General features: G+C 36.5%; 1 protein-coding gene across 1 annotated transcript; it reads left to right on the forward strand.

Moving 5' to 3' along the window:
* Positions 1-15193: 15193 nt before the first annotated feature.
* Positions 15194-16066, forward strand: LOC133294911 (uncharacterized). Its single transcript, XM_061493681.1, has one exon. The coding sequence runs from the start codon at positions 15194-15196 to the stop codon at positions 16064-16066; it is 873 nt and encodes a 290-aa protein (XP_061349665.1).
* The last annotated feature ends 1200 nt before the right edge of the window (positions 16067-17266 follow it).

Genomic DNA, 17266 nt, shown 5'->3' on the forward strand with positions numbered 1-17266 from the left:
ATTCCCTTTGAACAGATAGATTTGTAAAACAATGAGTCTCCAATAACTTCATCTATAACTTGAAAGAAAAGTTGCTTAGTGAGTATACAACGGCTTTACAGATTTGTCCCCTTTGGGCAGACAGAACACCTAGACCAAAATTGCACCTACATTAGCTTCATCCTAAACAAGTTCACATTTATAACACACAATTATCTCCTTTGGGTAGGAAATTGCATGAAATAAGTAAAATCATTCCTTAAATTTTTTCAAAGAAAATTTCGCAAACCAATATAACCAATCCCACTTTGGTGGTAATTACCTATAGTATTTCATAAAAACTCTTCACATGAATCAATTTTCTCTTGCCCAAAATCATGATACAATCAATAAGAGGGTGAAACATCCCTACTGGTCATAGATTTAAAATAATAGCTTTACCAAAAAATTTGCACTTAAATTGTTCAAGCAGAAGCATACTACTATACAAAAATATTAGAGCACACATTACATGCATAGATTATAAACATTTTTACAATACTCAAGGAGAATTATTATCATCATTAGATGTCGAATGAAATAATTAATTTTATTTTCACCAAGCAAGTCAACCCACCTAAGAAGTGAGTTCCTCCATTAACATCCATGACTGAGCTCCATCATTCACGGTTTGCTACAATTCCTCCAAGCAGTTTTTTTTGGCAAAATAATATGCATGCAAAATGAAGCATTGCTTTTCCAGGATTTGTTGAATTTAAGTTGATGTTAATTAAAAACAACTCATAATTATTTTGAATATTTGTTCTAATCAATATCAAATATATATGCGATACAAGGACAAACAGTCCTTTTCAAATTAAACATTGCCACATGAATTATTATTCAGGAGTTATCACTATACATAAAATAACCATATTACAAGGACAATTCTTGAATAATTCATTATACATAACACTAAAATAGCAATACTTATTTATATATCCAAATATAAGATCGCAAAACCAATCACGTTATCTATTTAAAATTAACAGTGGATTTTGGAGCAAACCGTAAATACAAGTTTTAAAATCCTCTCTTTGTATTGCATAAAATCAATAGATTGAGAAAATTTAAATTAATACAAACATTGTTGAATTAGGTTTTTATTTTAAAAAAGGTGAAATTACACATTCAATAATGAAAACTAAGGACAAAAACTTTAATCCCAAATCACACTTTTGACCCGTGAACAAGCTTTTCCAACAATGGTCAAGAATCTTTTTTAACTTGTTGAAATTGACACTTAAATTTATTAATGTTGAAAGAAAAAGAAAAGCTAGCATCACCAATGATACGATTAACAACTAAAAGGTGATTCTTTTAAGTCTTTTTGTTCGACAAAATAATGCAGCAAGCATAACGTAAATTAATTTTTTTTTTTGAAACTAAATAAAATTAAAACTCATCAATATAAAACTTATATTCGGCACCAATTTCAAAATTAGGACTTTAAAAATCCTAACATGAAAATAATTTTTGAAACTCTTGTTGCTTTGTAGTTGACAAAAATGATTTAGGCATCACTCAATCAAACCCTTATTATTTATTCTATAAAGGCCCCAAGGTAAATGGGTATAACCTCTTTTAAAAAGGTTAATTAAAAAATTACATATTCAAGAACAAAAGAGGAGAAGAAATTTGAATCCCAAAAGATGTAATCATGTCCAATAAGAAACAAATGGTCCTAAATTATATAATATGGGCTCTGATACCAAATGTAAAAAATCATAAAATAGAATTATATGAAATTAGAACACCTAAAGTATAGGCTTACTTGTTGAAGACTTGATTCTTGATTTCTATCTCGCTTCTTGCTTCCTTCGGTATTCCTGCAAGGTTTGAAAGACCATGATCTTTCTTTGTAGTTTACACCACTCTGTAATCACAATTGTCGATATAGGGCAAGTTAAAGCGACTGTTTTTCATTGTATCGTAAATGCATAGGGGACCTAACCAAACTTATTAACCTTAGTCTCTTTCCCACCATGGGCCTTTGGGTTAGACCTATCCACACTAATCAGTGTTATAGATATCCAACCTCAAACCTAAGGATCATTTAATTGAATGAGCTTTATACTGCACCACCATATGGATCATGACTTAGCTCATTTTTGTTAAAATAAAAAAAAACTACAATGGATTGAAGCTAATGATAATAATAATAAATTCTACCACTTAAAATAAAGAAAAAGTGAATCCCTAAGGTTGTGTTTGTTTCGGGAGAACCGAAAATTTTCCTAGCGATCTGCATGTGGGAATGTCATGAACCCACGTTTGGTTGAAGCATTCGGTAGTTTTGTCCGTCAATCCACTTTGTCTAGCAATCAAGGAAAACTAGTTAAAACACTGTTGAGATGCCCTCCGATTCGGTGGTATTTCTATGAGAAAACCGGCTAAATTTTGGTTTGTGGTACAAAAGGATTATTTTCCCATCAATATTTTATCTTCAACCAAACACATATTCAGGAATTTCATTCAATTTTCCTGGTAAAATTTTGCCCAACCAAACAACTTTTTTAAAACTTTTCTATCTAACTCACTTTCCCTGCAGATTCCTAGTATTTACATTTCCCTAGCAAAAAAAAATTTCACCTCAACCAAACACCACCTAAAGGAGGTGTTCGGTGACATCCTCAAGTCTAGGATGATCTGCACTTCCAAACGATGAAAGACACTACAAATCCAATGATACTCTCGACAATGAATCATTGTGGAGTCTCTCGGTGGGTTAGTTCAGTGCCATATATTTTCTAACATATCCACCCAAGACATCAGCTAAGGCATCACCTTCATTCTATGAGGTATCTACCTTTTGTCGGAATCTTTACCCTAAAAAAAGAAAGAAAGAAGGAGCCTTGTTAGGGATGATATTTTTTTGTTATTTGGATTCTTTTTTACACACGAAATAAATTGGTGTCTTGTATCTCCGTACAAGTAGATGATGCCGTACTAGTCTTATTGAGATCATCAATGCCCTATCTCAATGATTCAAGACTAGGAACAAGTTTCAGGTAATAGACATTGAATATCCTCGAGTCCTCATGATCATATCCTTGGCCATGCTAGGCCCACCAATCAGAAGAGCTTGTGTCCTATCCTTCTTGATAGACACTTCAGCAGTTGTTAACATACTTAAAAATTCAGGCAAGCTCACAAGCATCCCATGCATATTGTAATTCATAATGAATTGACTAAAGAAAGGTGGAAGTGAGGTGAAGACTAAGTCATTACTTAGCTCGGCATCCATGATGAAGCCTAGATTTCCTAGCTTCTCAATGAGTCTGATCATCTTAAGAACATGACTGCTCACAGACATGCTCTCAGACATCCTACAAGAGAATAATTCTCTAGAGGCCCCATACCTTTCATGCCTGCCTTTAATATCATACAACTCCTTGACATGCAGGATAATAGAGGGAGCATCCATATGCTCATGCTGCTTTTGCAGTTCAGGCGACATGGATGCCAACATAATGCAGACTGCCATCACATTGTCATCCATGTGCTGTTTGTGGGCCTCGAAATCAAATTCTGCGAACCCATCTTCCCCTTCCCTAGGAGCCATGGGTAATGCAGCATCTAGAACGTAAGCTATCTTTTCGGCCCTAAGAACAATTCTCAAGTTCCGATACCAGTCCATAAAGTTTGAACCAGTCAGTTTGTTCGTATCGAGTATTGAGCGCAGTGACAGTGGATTAGTCATACTAAAAACTGAAAAGATGTAAAGATAATTTAATTAATATATAGACATTTAGTTAAAACAAATTATTAAAGACTTTAAATAACTTGCCCCTCCCACTATTTTATCTAAGTCAATGACCCTTACCATTTAACTTAGGGTTAATCTACTTTTAGATTTTACCTTAGTGAGATTAAGAGTGCGATTATTTATTTTAACCCCCGTCTGTGACCGCAAGATTAATTTAAATAATGGGTTGATCCTTATCAACAGTATCTCATACCTTCTCTTAACATTAGGTTGACAACTCCTTGTCACTTAGTGGTGCATCTCATGCAACCAACCTAGCACTATTACCCTAAGCACATAAGCCCGGCTGAGCTTGCAACTTATGCCTCAGTTAAGCATTAACCAGCACCCTAAGTGTCTCACACTTCTAACACTACTCTTTCTCAACGAAACAGTGGGTCCCAACTCAGTTGTGGAGCACCACTATTTAGAGGAGGTTTGAGTAATATTGGTGGTGGGAGGTAATCATGCGCTTATTAATTTATTCCTGTTAAGGGTTTCTTTTATTTAGGGTTTACTAAGTCTCATCAAACGCATATTTATGTTATCATGCTAGTCGTAACCTATGTCAAACATCTATCAGTTTACACTAGTCGCAATTGGACGTGCATAATAAGGCATACAAACACGATTTGTCCAATTCATGCATACTAGACGTCTTAAGTCATAAAAGCATACATTCGTGATACACTATCTCATGCATACTAGTCGTACAAAGCATACAAGCATATAAAACACTTTTATTTGAGACAGTCATGGTGCTCGCGCATTCGTCCATCTTGTTTCTCAAGCCACGGCTGCTTGTTGTCTAAACGCCACTAGCCTAATTCTATAATTACAAATAATTAAAGAAACTCCAAAATATCTTTGGAGGGACAAATGAAAAATTACAAAATTCAAAATTCAAATTACACCTCTAATTTAAATAGAGCAAAATTACACCTTTACTTTAAAAATTTGAAATTCAAATTTCGGGCACCATGACCATCCCCTTCCTTTTTACACCTGAAAGGTTAGACAACTTTGCAAGCACAAGATATCAAATATCATAAAACATGTTCATTCACACGTCTTAACATTTTAACAATTAAAATATAATTACAAGAATCATGATTCAAATTTTCTTAATTTTCTCTTAATGGCCAAATTATATAACAACCTTTATAATTCAAATTTTGTTAACTCTTTCTTAAAGAACACAAAATTAAACCCCGCATGCAGCCATAAACCTTTTAATGGCCGAATCATATATGCATGTATATGATAAATTGTCACAAAAATTCATGCTATGCTCATGAAAAAATTCATGGAGAAAAAATAAGAAAACAATCAAGGTACTCTAAGTACCCTTCATGGCCGAATCATCCCTTTATAAAAGGTGTTTCCTTTTAAAACTTTCACAAAGAAAAAGAAACAAAACCATGACTACATATATATATGTGAACATAGCAATCACATTAACATGTACATAAAAACAAAAACTTTAACAATTTAAAGCATTGTAATTCAAAATCCATATGCAAAAATTCAAGCTTTAACCCTTTAAAGATTTTTGACCGTGAAAAACAATTTTCACAAACAAGGTACCATCACCCGCCGATGGTAAAGCAACCGGGCTCTGATACCACTTGAAAGTTAAATTGACCTTGAAGGCCGAAGCATGTGAGAGGGAAAAACAAAATTTTTCATGTGGAATCACACATGCAATCAAGACTCATGCTTTAAGACAACATGATGTTACCTTTGTTTGTGATTCAAACACCAAGAAGATCAGTGTAAGGTTTGAAGGGTTCAAACCCTCTAACGTTGATCCACACCACCCACGTCAAAATGCAAGAACTCTTCTTGAAAAGCCACCAATTGATCACCACAAAAGCTTGCTAGGCGTCCAATGTGTGAAGGAGGATGCTAGGTTAAGGTGTTTAGAAGAGTGAAATTTTCAGCTTAAAACTCCACAAAAGTGGCGCATGGATTTGATGATATATGGCTAGGTTATTTTTCAAAACCTCTTAAGACAAAACTAACAAAAGGATGACCAAAGGAGATGAGAGAACTATCAAAATTGGATCAGATTTTTCTCCAAAAATCTGACCATAAGTAGCATACAATAGAGAGGAAAAATGGAGTTGTTGCAAAATCAAATCTTGTCAACAACCTCCTATCATATCCTCATGATATCAAGTCAATATCTTAACAAAAATCTTACTTAACAAACATCATATGGCAAGCCATATGGTGCGCCCAATTCAGCCCCAAAAACAGTCCAGATACGTTGTGTAGTTGCATTCAAATTTGAACCAACTAGCTCACTGATTCTCTCTACAAACCAAATATGATTTGGAGCTTATTTGGTTGAAAAGATGACACTCACAACAACCAAAGTGGCGCCCCAAATTCAGCCTTGAATGTGATCAAAGATCTCCTCTTGATACTAGGGATTTGTTCCAACAAGATCTTATCTTATCCTTTTGTTATGAAACAACTTTTCATAGCCAATTCAAATTCGAATTCAAACATTTAAATTCAAATGTTCAAACATTTAAATTCAAAATTCAAATTCTAAATTTATATTCTAAATTCAAATTTCAAATTTCAAAATTCAAATTCAAAATTAAAATTTCAAAATTCAAAATTCAAAATTCAAATTTAAAATTTAAAATTTCAAATTTCAAATTCAAAATTCGAATTTCAAAATTCAAATTCAAAATTCAAAATTCAAATTTCAAATTCAAAATTCAAAATTTAAATATTTGATAATTAATTTAACTAATTAAATTAATTAGTAATGTCTTGGACCATCCAAGGCCATTACATGATCCATGCGCCCTTTTCCCTTTTAGGTGGGCTTCCAAACTTCTTTTTGGGCTAACAACCATTATTAGGCCCAATACCTTTAATGCTATATCATCATGACAATAAGGTGTTAGTGTGTGACCCATTAGGCCCAACATAGCCACTGACATAAATGGACTTGGGCCCAACAAGCCCACAACCTATCTAATGACAACACAGAGCACTAGCAATGCTTTGTTGCCCCAGAGCTAGTTAGGTTAATGACATAATCATCCTATTATACATATTTGGTTACCGTATGTATTTCCTTTCATCTTGGTTACCTTCCCATTAAACCTAGGGCAAGGAAACGTATCAACCCTTGCGGTTTAGGGTAAGCTTTATTCGAAATAGGGAATCTTCAATTTACTGACTCTAAAGGCAGATCATCTCATGATCTCTTTTACTATGCATAGATTCCCGAGTCCTGTAAATGTCATCCCAATTTCTCCGGTTTACAGATAACCTAATCCCTTACAGAGATTTGACGAATTCTTTCAGCTTATCACCCTAGGCCTGTGCTCTTTCAGGACATGCCTAAAAGTATACCTATGAGTCTCTATGTTTCAGGAAGACGAGGTATAAAATCAAAACATATCTTCTAGAACACAGTCTAGGTGACAACTTATGGTCTAAGGAAAGACATACCCAAATATTAAGAGACTGCTCTAATGATACTTTTGTAAGATTTCCTCATAGAGTCTCTTTGTGGGTCTGTTTAGTGCGAGCTATACCCTTATAGGTCCACCCATGACTTTAGCTAAGACATCTCCATATCTGTAGCTCATGAGGTCTTTACCTTGCATCCGAATACAAGTAGATAAGTCGTGCTAGTCTTACCCGAGATCACTGATCCCCATTCTCAGTGTCTCTAGACTAGGAACATAAAATTAGGAATAAACATCCAGTATCCTTGAATCCTCATGATCGTGATCTCATCACAGATACTCAAGAGATACCTATTTTATTCCAAGGGGTTCATCCTGTTACTCATATAAAATATTAACTATAATATTGAGACAAAATATGAAACAGGATAAATAGTGCTTTTTATTTATTTGCGACAATATAAAAGGTCCACATATGTCCTAATCTAATCAAAAGATTGTCTCTAGGACATCCATATACTAACAGTATGCTTGCCGAGTATGATTGTTGATATATTATTGGTCCATAACAGATTGTGATTCTGCTGTGTTTGGACTTTGAGCTGTGGACTCTTGGCTTGGATTGTTAGCTTGCAAGGTAAGCTTTCGTGTCCTCGGTTTAGCCATGTTGTGGTTCCACCATGTCCCATGGGGAGATGGTTATATGCATGCTGTGTTACATGCTTTGATATTTTGAAACGCTTTTGAGTTTATATTGTGCAATGGCTTATGATATGTATGTGGTGTTCACCCGATGGGATGGTATCTTAAGGGTAGGTACGGCAGGGCGCGTACTGTGTGGGTAATAGACGTATTCCTACATTTCTCTGACCAGTAGATTATTGTATTGACACACATGACATGAATATCTGCTGCATTGCACTATTTTGGAAATGATATTGTTAAACTGTTTTGGAACTTATATTGCACATGTAAGTGAGCTTGGGGCTGAAGATCCTTGAGGACCCCTTATCTTACTGAGATTTCTTGTTTAGAGATCTCACCCCACGTTTGGGGGCGCTTATTTCAGGTTCAGGTATTATGGGGGCTGATGCCTCTGGCGGCAGGAGGCCAGAGCTTAGTTGATGATATTGCTGTTTATTATGCTGACATGTTGGATGTTGGATATTCTCCTGATGTTATGCTTTTAGTTGCTTATTATTATGCTGTTGATGTTGAGACTTATGTTGGGCTTGCTGCCTTATTTGGGTGAGCATGGGATTTGTCCATGCCACTTTATGTTAGTACCTTGAGTTGTATAACTTAGTAGGTTATCCGGCCTACGTGTTGTAGTTCCGTGACTAGAGACTTATATCTGTTATTTTAATTAATGAGGTATTTCAGTTAGCTATCTTTTGCAATTTACATATAGGTATGGTTTTATTTAATTGATTAATTAAGCAAGTTGGTAATGGTAATGACGTCATAATTGAAAAGAAAAAGATATTCCGCATTTTTAATTAAGCGCAGCTTAATACGATGATATGATAACATTACCGGATATATACGGGGTGTTACACTAACAATGTCTTACCGATAGCATAATTGTAACATCTCACGTAATTAGGAAAATATACATATATATTGCTATGAGGAATATGGATACTTATGTTAGATTCGAATTATGTGCACTACATGCCTTACCTTCGAATTATATGGCTACTAGTATGGAATTAATATTGAGTTAGGGAATTATTAGAATTACAATGATAGATGAGAAATTGTTTTTAGGCATGTGAAACATTAGTAAAAGATGTAGGAATAAATTAATAGCAACATATAGAAAAATTAAAAATACTTAAAAGATTTGGGGAACTCTTGATTTCATGGGCAAGTGCCTAAGTAGTACACCTTTGGGCTTGAATATTTTTGGTCCCCAATTTTTGTTTGGCCGAAACTTAAGGGCTTTGAGAAGTGTCCTTGATCCAGCCCAATTTTGCATTTTATACTAATCTTATCATTAGAAATCCCACAAGGCAGCCCCCAATTGGCAAGGGACCAACACTTGGCAAAACCCTATCCTTGTCTTTCTCCATTTGTGCGCCTAGGGTAGAGTAAAAGAATCAAAAAATTCTGATTAAGTTCCAATTAGATATCACAACTCAGCCACTCTCCATTCCCTCTTTCCATGCGCCTAGGTGGGATAAAAGATGGCCTTACTTATTGCACTATACAAACCAATTCAGCCTATCCTACGTGCATCCAATAAGCCCTTAGGAGTCAGCCTGCATGTATTCTAATTGGGCAGAAATGCCACCCACATTCCACCCCTTTGAGCGCATGAGAGAGAGAGAGAGTAAAGCCAATATAATTCTGATCCTTGAACCATTTTAAATCAGTCTCTAAACTCCTCATCCTTTCATCTCATATGCGCTGAGTGTGTAGAAAAGGATATAGATTGAAGCTCAACTTGTGTAACATAAGAAAACTCAGCCATTGCCATCTCCTTCCTTCCCCTAAACCGTGAGTGAAGGAACACCAAAAGAAACACAAAATAAAGTATCTTCACTCTTCCTTTCCATGACCGTGAGAATCATTGAGGAGCATACAAAGAAAGACCACCAAACTGCACCTCACTCTCACTTCCTCCTCCTAGAAACCGTGGACCTTGGAGAGCAACTTTCATTGAAGAATTCATTCCATTTCCTCCCTGCCCAGCCGAGGTTCTTCATACAAGAAGGTATAGGAATTCCTCATCTTCATTGTCTTCCTCTAGGACAATGAATTCTAGAAATGTTCTTCTTCTCTTGTATGTAGGATTGAATTCTAGAAAATCCTTCTTCTCCCTTGGTGCGCACAGCCACTGTTTGGAGGGCTGAATTGGCTGTGTTCGTGGAGTCTAGTAAGCGGAGGTGTACTTCCTGTTCATTTCAATTTTCTTTGAGTGCTTGCAAGAGGTACGCACAAATTTTTGAACCTCCTTCCCATCCTCTGTTCAAGTCGTGAAGCATGCTTAGGAAGTAGCTTTTTTATTTATTTTATCCCTTTTAGATTCTGCCATATTAAATCTCTAGGACCCTAGCTTGAAAGCATGACAAGTAAACTTGGAAATGACCTTATAATAATTGGTGGGGCTGTTTGGCTATGATTTAGTATGCTTTGAGCTTGGCATGAATTAAAATATAAAGGACAACATGCGTAGACTACATATAGCGCACCATAGGTAAATTTGTTAAGTTGGAGTATGCGTATCATTGACGTTTTGTTTGGATAAGACCGACCCTATTTTGATGAACTTTCACATGTACTAAGTCCTATTTAAACTAAATAGACAGCATGATGTATAGGCTTTCTTTTCGCACCATAAGGTTAGGGAAGTAGAAATTTTATGAATGAAATCTTGAGGAATTTCCTGTATAAAAACCGATTCTGTCTTGATTGGAAACCTTAGGATGTTTCATTGTTAAATGATCATAATCTTGTTGAAAAGTCAGAATTTAATTAGGGAAGAAAATATGATGAAATCGTTAGAGTTCTATGTGGGAACTAAGGAAAAACGTTGGGTGCTACTGCTGTATGAATTAATAAAATTAGACGAAGTCAGAAAAATGTAATCACTTATGAGAAGCCTTAAACCGAACCTATATATGTGATGAGCCTTGAGAAAATGGTAACTTCTAGCAAGGAATGGAATACTTATTAAGGGCAGAATGTAATTAACACTAGTAGTTCTATCATTCGATGAAAGTGCATGATTTAGGAACTTAGAAATTATTGGGATAATCGTATGAAATTCTGATTTGGTACGTTGATATATTAGGTGAGCAAAACCTTTGAGACTTTGGATTATTTCGCTGCTGCCTGGTAAATTAATTGTGACGCGTGAGGTAAGTGTTAGGTGGTATTACCTAATGTGACTATTGACTAGTGTATAAAGTTGTGACATGTTGCTCACATGTGCCTAATAATTATTCTGTTATTTATGATGAAAGTATTCTGCCTATGGAAATGTCTTGATGGTAATTTTGTTACGAGGTAAAATTATAATATGGCAGGATGAAGAATATGTTATGATAATAATGATTTAGTCATGCACGTTTACATCATACCGCATCTGTTTTTCTATTTTGTGTGTGAAAGCATAGCATGACATACATGTACAGAATTCATGTTATCCTTGACACTAAGAATATTTATAAAAGATTCATGTGTCTGAGCACGCATCATATAGGCATCCCTTCAGTACCAGGGTATGGGACACTTGGCTTCCGTCCGCATAGGCCACAGTTGGAATTCACCTTTGAGGAGCTATTATGGAATATCCACTGTGTATGTTAGTACGCGCGCGACAGTGCTATGAGCGTAATGATGGCGTTATATACGCACTATGTTATACTTCTCCGGAAAATGAAATGTTGATGTGACTGTTTTATAATTTTGTGCCTAGTTTAATACTGTTGCATTATTGGTTTTGATATCACACTACTGGGATTTTTCTCACCCCTTTGGGGCTGCAATTTTTATAAAATTGCAGGAGGACGTAAAAGCATATGAGGACGTGGTTATATGGATAATTGTTGTGAATTGCTGCTATTTGGATTTTTGTTGTTACTGTTTACTTGATTGGATGACTGTATTATTTTGGGAAGTTTGGATTACTGTTGGAACTATGATCTAGCTACTATTTTGAGGCTTTTTATAATCGGTTAGCACCTTGGGAAAATTCTGAAAAAGTTTTGCGAAAACTATTTCTTAACGTTTTGAACACAACTTTATAAACTGTTTTTGCGAGTTCTTTGCGAGTTATATTTAGTGGGGCAACAGACCTCCGAATTGCTTATAATTTATATGCGCGCGAAGCCCCATGTGTCTAGTTTCAGATTATGTAAACGTTACAATGGAATTATGAAAACTTGATTTTTCACGATTTTTGCAAGACAGAAAGGTCTGTCAGGAAAAGAAATAATTCCAGTAAGCTATGTATTTTTAAAAGTCCACTCTGATTTTCATGAACAACCAGATTTCTACTTAAGTGTTTATTTAGTAACTTAAAAATGAGTTTTCAATATCTTAGTAACGACGTTTGGACTCTAATCCGGTTAGGAGACAACTCTCCTGGATGCATACAGGGGAGGGTGTCACACTAAATGGTATCAGAGCAGTTTGGTTCATGGTGTTTGTTTTATGGTTGAAATTGCTTGCTGCTTGATGAATTGTCTGCTGATTGTAATTGATTGTGAAATAATTGTTGCCTGCTGTATGATAAACTGTTTAAACTATTTAAGATATATTAACTGTTATACCTAGGCTGTTAGAATTATACGATAATAGGGGCAGATGCATTGTTAACTTATCTGAATTGAACTCGAGTACCTACTTGGGATTGCTGTTGTAAGAACCCGTACCGTTAATTAAGGAAATTAAGTAATTAATTATGTTAATTTAGGAAATGATTCCATAATTGACCCTTATAATTATTAAGAGGCTTTAATAATTATGATAAGTGATTAAGAATGCTGAAAGTCACTTTTCGGAAGAAAAGTGCAGATACCGGTTCTGCTAGTCGGTATAAATGCGTACCGAAAAAGTATCCCGGAAAATTATAATAAGTGAATGATAATTCCTAAAATAATATATAGGACTTGTAAAACGAGTTTCAAGTTAAAATAATGAGAACTGGTGCCAAAAACTGATACTGGCTATGAAAAGCGCGTACCGGAAAGGTGCTCCAAAAAATATAATAAAAATATGATAAATCTTAGAAAAATGAGTAGATTAAGAATCTTGAGTTTGAGATTAAAATGCTAAGAGTAGTAATTAAATTTAATACTGTGTGTTTAATGCTTAAGTGACCTATAAATACTCTTATTAAGGGCACACAACCCTAGAAAACAGACTTCTATGCGTGAGTTGTTGAGAGGCTGATCCGTTTGGCTGCTCCTTTGGGTTTTCTTCTCCATTTCTTGAGCAAGTTGGCTCCTTTGGCTTTAAGTCTTCTCTTTTCTTCATCCTTAGCATTATGGTTGGTGTGATGGTCACTTGTGAGTGGGAGAGGAGCTTATGTTCTGAGTTGTGTTGCTGTCTTAGTGAGCTTGAGGTGCTGTCTTGTTGAGTTGGGGGTTGTGGAGTCATCTTCTTGTTTTGTGAAGCTTCAAGGAGCTTCCTTTGTGAAGAAAGGGCCAAGCTTTGTGGCATTTTCGTTGGTCTTGTGTAGTCAGTTTGTTGGAGCTGGTTGTGAGCTCCAAGAGCAGCCCTTGTTTCTGCTTTGAAGCCTTGTGTATGTACTTCAACTTGATCATGAGTTTTTATGCCTAAAAATGGAACCTTGATGCATGTAATGGTTAAAAGATGATAACCTAACTTGAGGTAATGTCAAACACACCTAGAAATGCATGTTTAGGCTTCTGTAATCGGTAAAAATGGAACCTTGGAGGGATATCTTCGCGAAATGCAGAAACTGCATTCTGTCGCGAAATATCCGGATATTTGCTCGTGAAATATCCGGATATTGATATCCGGATATATGTATCCGGATATTGATATCCGGATATGGGAATCTGGATATCCGGATATGGGAATCTGGATATCCGGATATTGATATCCGGATATTGCCAGATGGATATCCGGATATTGGATATCCGGATATGTCTCCGAGGAATATCCGGATATTCTGGGATTTCGTAGAACAATAGTTGTGCTGTGTGTACAGTAGGCTACTGGGGGTTTGTGGACCCTAGATTGATGAAGTTGAACTTCTGTTTTTAATGAACTAAGTCAGAATCATGTGATTAAGAGCTTGTGGCTTTGTTAGAAGCCTTAAGACGTAAAACGTAAGGAAAGGCGTTGTCTTTATGTTGTATGCTTGTAGAATACGATTATTGATGTATTATTGGTCCATAACAGATTATGATACTGCTGTGTTTGGGCTTTAAGATTGTGGACTCTTGGCTTGGATAGCTAGCTTGCAAGTTAAGCTTTCGTGTCCTCGGTTTAGCCATGTTGTGGTTCCACCATGTCCCATGGGGGTATGGTTATATGCATGCTGTGTTACATGCTTTTGATGTTTTGAAAATGTTGTTGAGCTGTTATATGCTAATGCCTTTATGATATGCATGTGGTGTTCCACCTATACGGTAAGCCTGAGTATGTAGTACATACAATATGGTGAGGCTGTTGGTGAGGTGCAAGTGGTGTTCCTTGTACTACATGTAGGTGATAGACATATTCCTGCATTTCTCTGGCCAGTAGAATAGTATTGACACATATGGCATGAATATCTGTTGCACTGCATAGTTTTGGAACTTATATTGATATAAATGCTTTTAGAACTTATATTGCACATGTAAGTGAGCTTGGGGTGGAAGATCCTTGAGGACCCCTTGTCTTACTGAGATTTCTAGTTTAGAGATCTCACCCCACGTTTGGGGAATGCTTATTTCAGGATCAGGTAATGTGGGGGTTGAGGCCCCAGGCGGAAGGAGGCCGGAGCTGAGTTAGATATTGATGATATTATATACTGACATGTTGGATGCTGGATATGCTTGCTGCTTTTATGCTTTTAGCTTCATTTTATGACTTTGGATTATCTTGTTGAGACTCTGTCGTTATGTTGTTGATTTGGTGAGCATGGGGATTGTCCATGCCACTTAGACTGGGTTATGTCTCTTTTTATTTAGAGTTGTATTAATGTATCAGGATATTGTCCAAATTATGTGATGTAATGTCGTGACTTAGATACTCACTTTATATTTTATATTGAGGTATTTCAGTTAGTTGTCTTGCAATTTACATACAGGCATTGTTTGTACAAAATTGATTAAGTAATCAACTTGGCTAAGCATAATGACGTCATAATTGAAAAGAAAAAGATATTCCGCAATTTTTAATTAAGCGCAGCTTAATACGATGTAATGATAATATTCCGGGTATACACGGGGTGTTACAGCTGTCATAAATAGCTTGCAGTGAGTTTGATCAACTCATTTCGTGGTATTGTGAGTGCAGAAACATGGCAGGTACCCGCGGTTCTACTCAGGGAAGGACAGGCAATGCACCTGACGACCTTATCACTACCGTCGGGGGGTTGGCCACTTTTGTCCAGAACATGAGTCAAGAGTGGAGAGAATATCGGCACCAGAATCTAAACCAACCCCAGATGCAGGACAATGCTGAGGAAATTGCCAGACGGAGGTTGAAAGACTTCCGAAACTTTCAGCCGCCTACATTTGAAGGTGGGGATAATCCTCAGGCAGCAGCGAGATGGCTGCAAATGATTGAGCACATATTTGAGCGGATGGTATGCCGTGAAGCTCAGAAGGCTGACTATGCATCATACCAGTTGATTGGGGAAGCTTTGACTTGGTTGACCAGTGCGAGGGCTCTGCTGCGAGCTCAAAATGTTGATCTGACTTGGGCTGTGTTCAGACGGGTTTTTCTCGACAAGTATTTCCCAAAGGCCATGAGAAGAATGAAACACACTGAGCTGCTATCACTAAGGCAGGATAACATGACTGTCAACGAATATATTGCTAAGTTTGGGCAGCTGATGGAATACGCCAATTTTGATCGGAATATCTATGACGAAGAGTGGCAGGTAGAGAAATATGAAAGTGGATTGCACCCGGAGATCCGGAAACTCATGCTGACTACAACTAATCGTACTTTGCCTGAGTTGATTAATCAGAGTCAGCAAACGGAGGAAATTATCAATGAAGCAAGGAATCTGTCTAAACAGCCGATGCAATCTCAGGGAGGAAGTAAAGTGGGCCGGTTCTTCAGAAAAATTACCGGAATGAATAGAGGCAAGGGTCCGCAGTTGCAAGCTTGGACTGGAAACTGCAAGAAGAATATTGCTCCTGGTCAATCATCTACCGGACGATAGGGTCCCAATACCTGTACAAATTGTGGAAAGAATCATGCTGGAGTCTGTCGACGTGGAAGCAATTCATGTTACAAGTATGGTCAGCCAGGACATTTTGCTTATGATTTCCAACGGAATGCTAACCAGCCTCCTACTCAAGCTCGGGTGTTCACTCTTGATGCAAATGAAGCTCAGAAGTATCCTAATCTGATTCGAGGTAATGTAATTTTGAATGGCTATCCAATATCTGTTATTTTTTATTCTGGAGCATCAGGTTCCTTTATGACAAAGCACACTGCTATTAGAATAGGCATCACCCCAACTCTGTTACCCTATGAGTTAAACATCAGTACTCCCACTGGAGGATCTTGTACTGCATCAGAAATCTGCAGAGGTGTTATTTTGCAATTTGAAGGGAACACTTATACAGTGAATTTAGTGGTTCTGCCGGTATTCAATTTTGAGGTGATTATCGGTATGTAATGGTTGACGGAGAACGAAATAACATTGGACTGTCAAGCAGGGAAGGTCATTGTTCCTCCAAGAGATGGTAATTTCCAGCCTTTTGCTACTATTTCCTTGTTACAAGTTAGAAAAGAGCTCCTTCGGGGAGTGAATCAGATTCAGATAAGAGGAAATTCACAGTAATTAATCAATTTCTTCCTAATTCCCTCAACTTTCTTCCTTTTCATTCCTTGTTCTTTTCTTTGAACCTTTCTTCCTCCTTTTCTTCCTGACACTTTGTGTCTTTAACAAAAAAATTTCTTTTTCTTTCTGACACTTTGTGTCTTTAATACTTCCCTCTGTCTCTTCCAAACACTTTGTGTTTCACAACCTTTTCTTTCTTTTCCTTCTTTCTTTCTTATGTTTCCAACACCTTGCATTCACTTATTGCAAAAACACTTTCCTCCCCACAGAACACTCTATCCCTTATCACTTATCTGAAACTTTTAATCTGAAGGATTGAAATAAATGTGGTTCTTGGTTATAGACAAACAGGCTTAAGCTCAAGGGTTTCATGCAATGGAAACATTAGGGTTGGCCTTTAAACTTTCTGGTTCAAGAAGGAAGTGCCTCAATCATTTTTACCCTATACATCATAAACCATTTCAAGCAAGAAACATGGCAAGTTCTAGAGTTATTCATACAGTGAAGTGCTCTCTGAACAAAATTTTCTGTATAGGCTCAATTTCCTCATAGATCAGAGTGCATGCTTGACTT

This window comes from Gastrolobium bilobum, unplaced genomic scaffold (genome assembly GCF_033153095.1).
Source record: "Gastrolobium bilobum isolate Gb01-03AN ecotype WA unplaced genomic scaffold, APGP_CSIRO_Gbil_v1 utg23973, whole genome shotgun sequence".
Classification (NCBI taxonomy): domain Eukaryota; kingdom Viridiplantae; phylum Streptophyta; class Magnoliopsida; order Fabales; family Fabaceae; genus Gastrolobium; species Gastrolobium bilobum.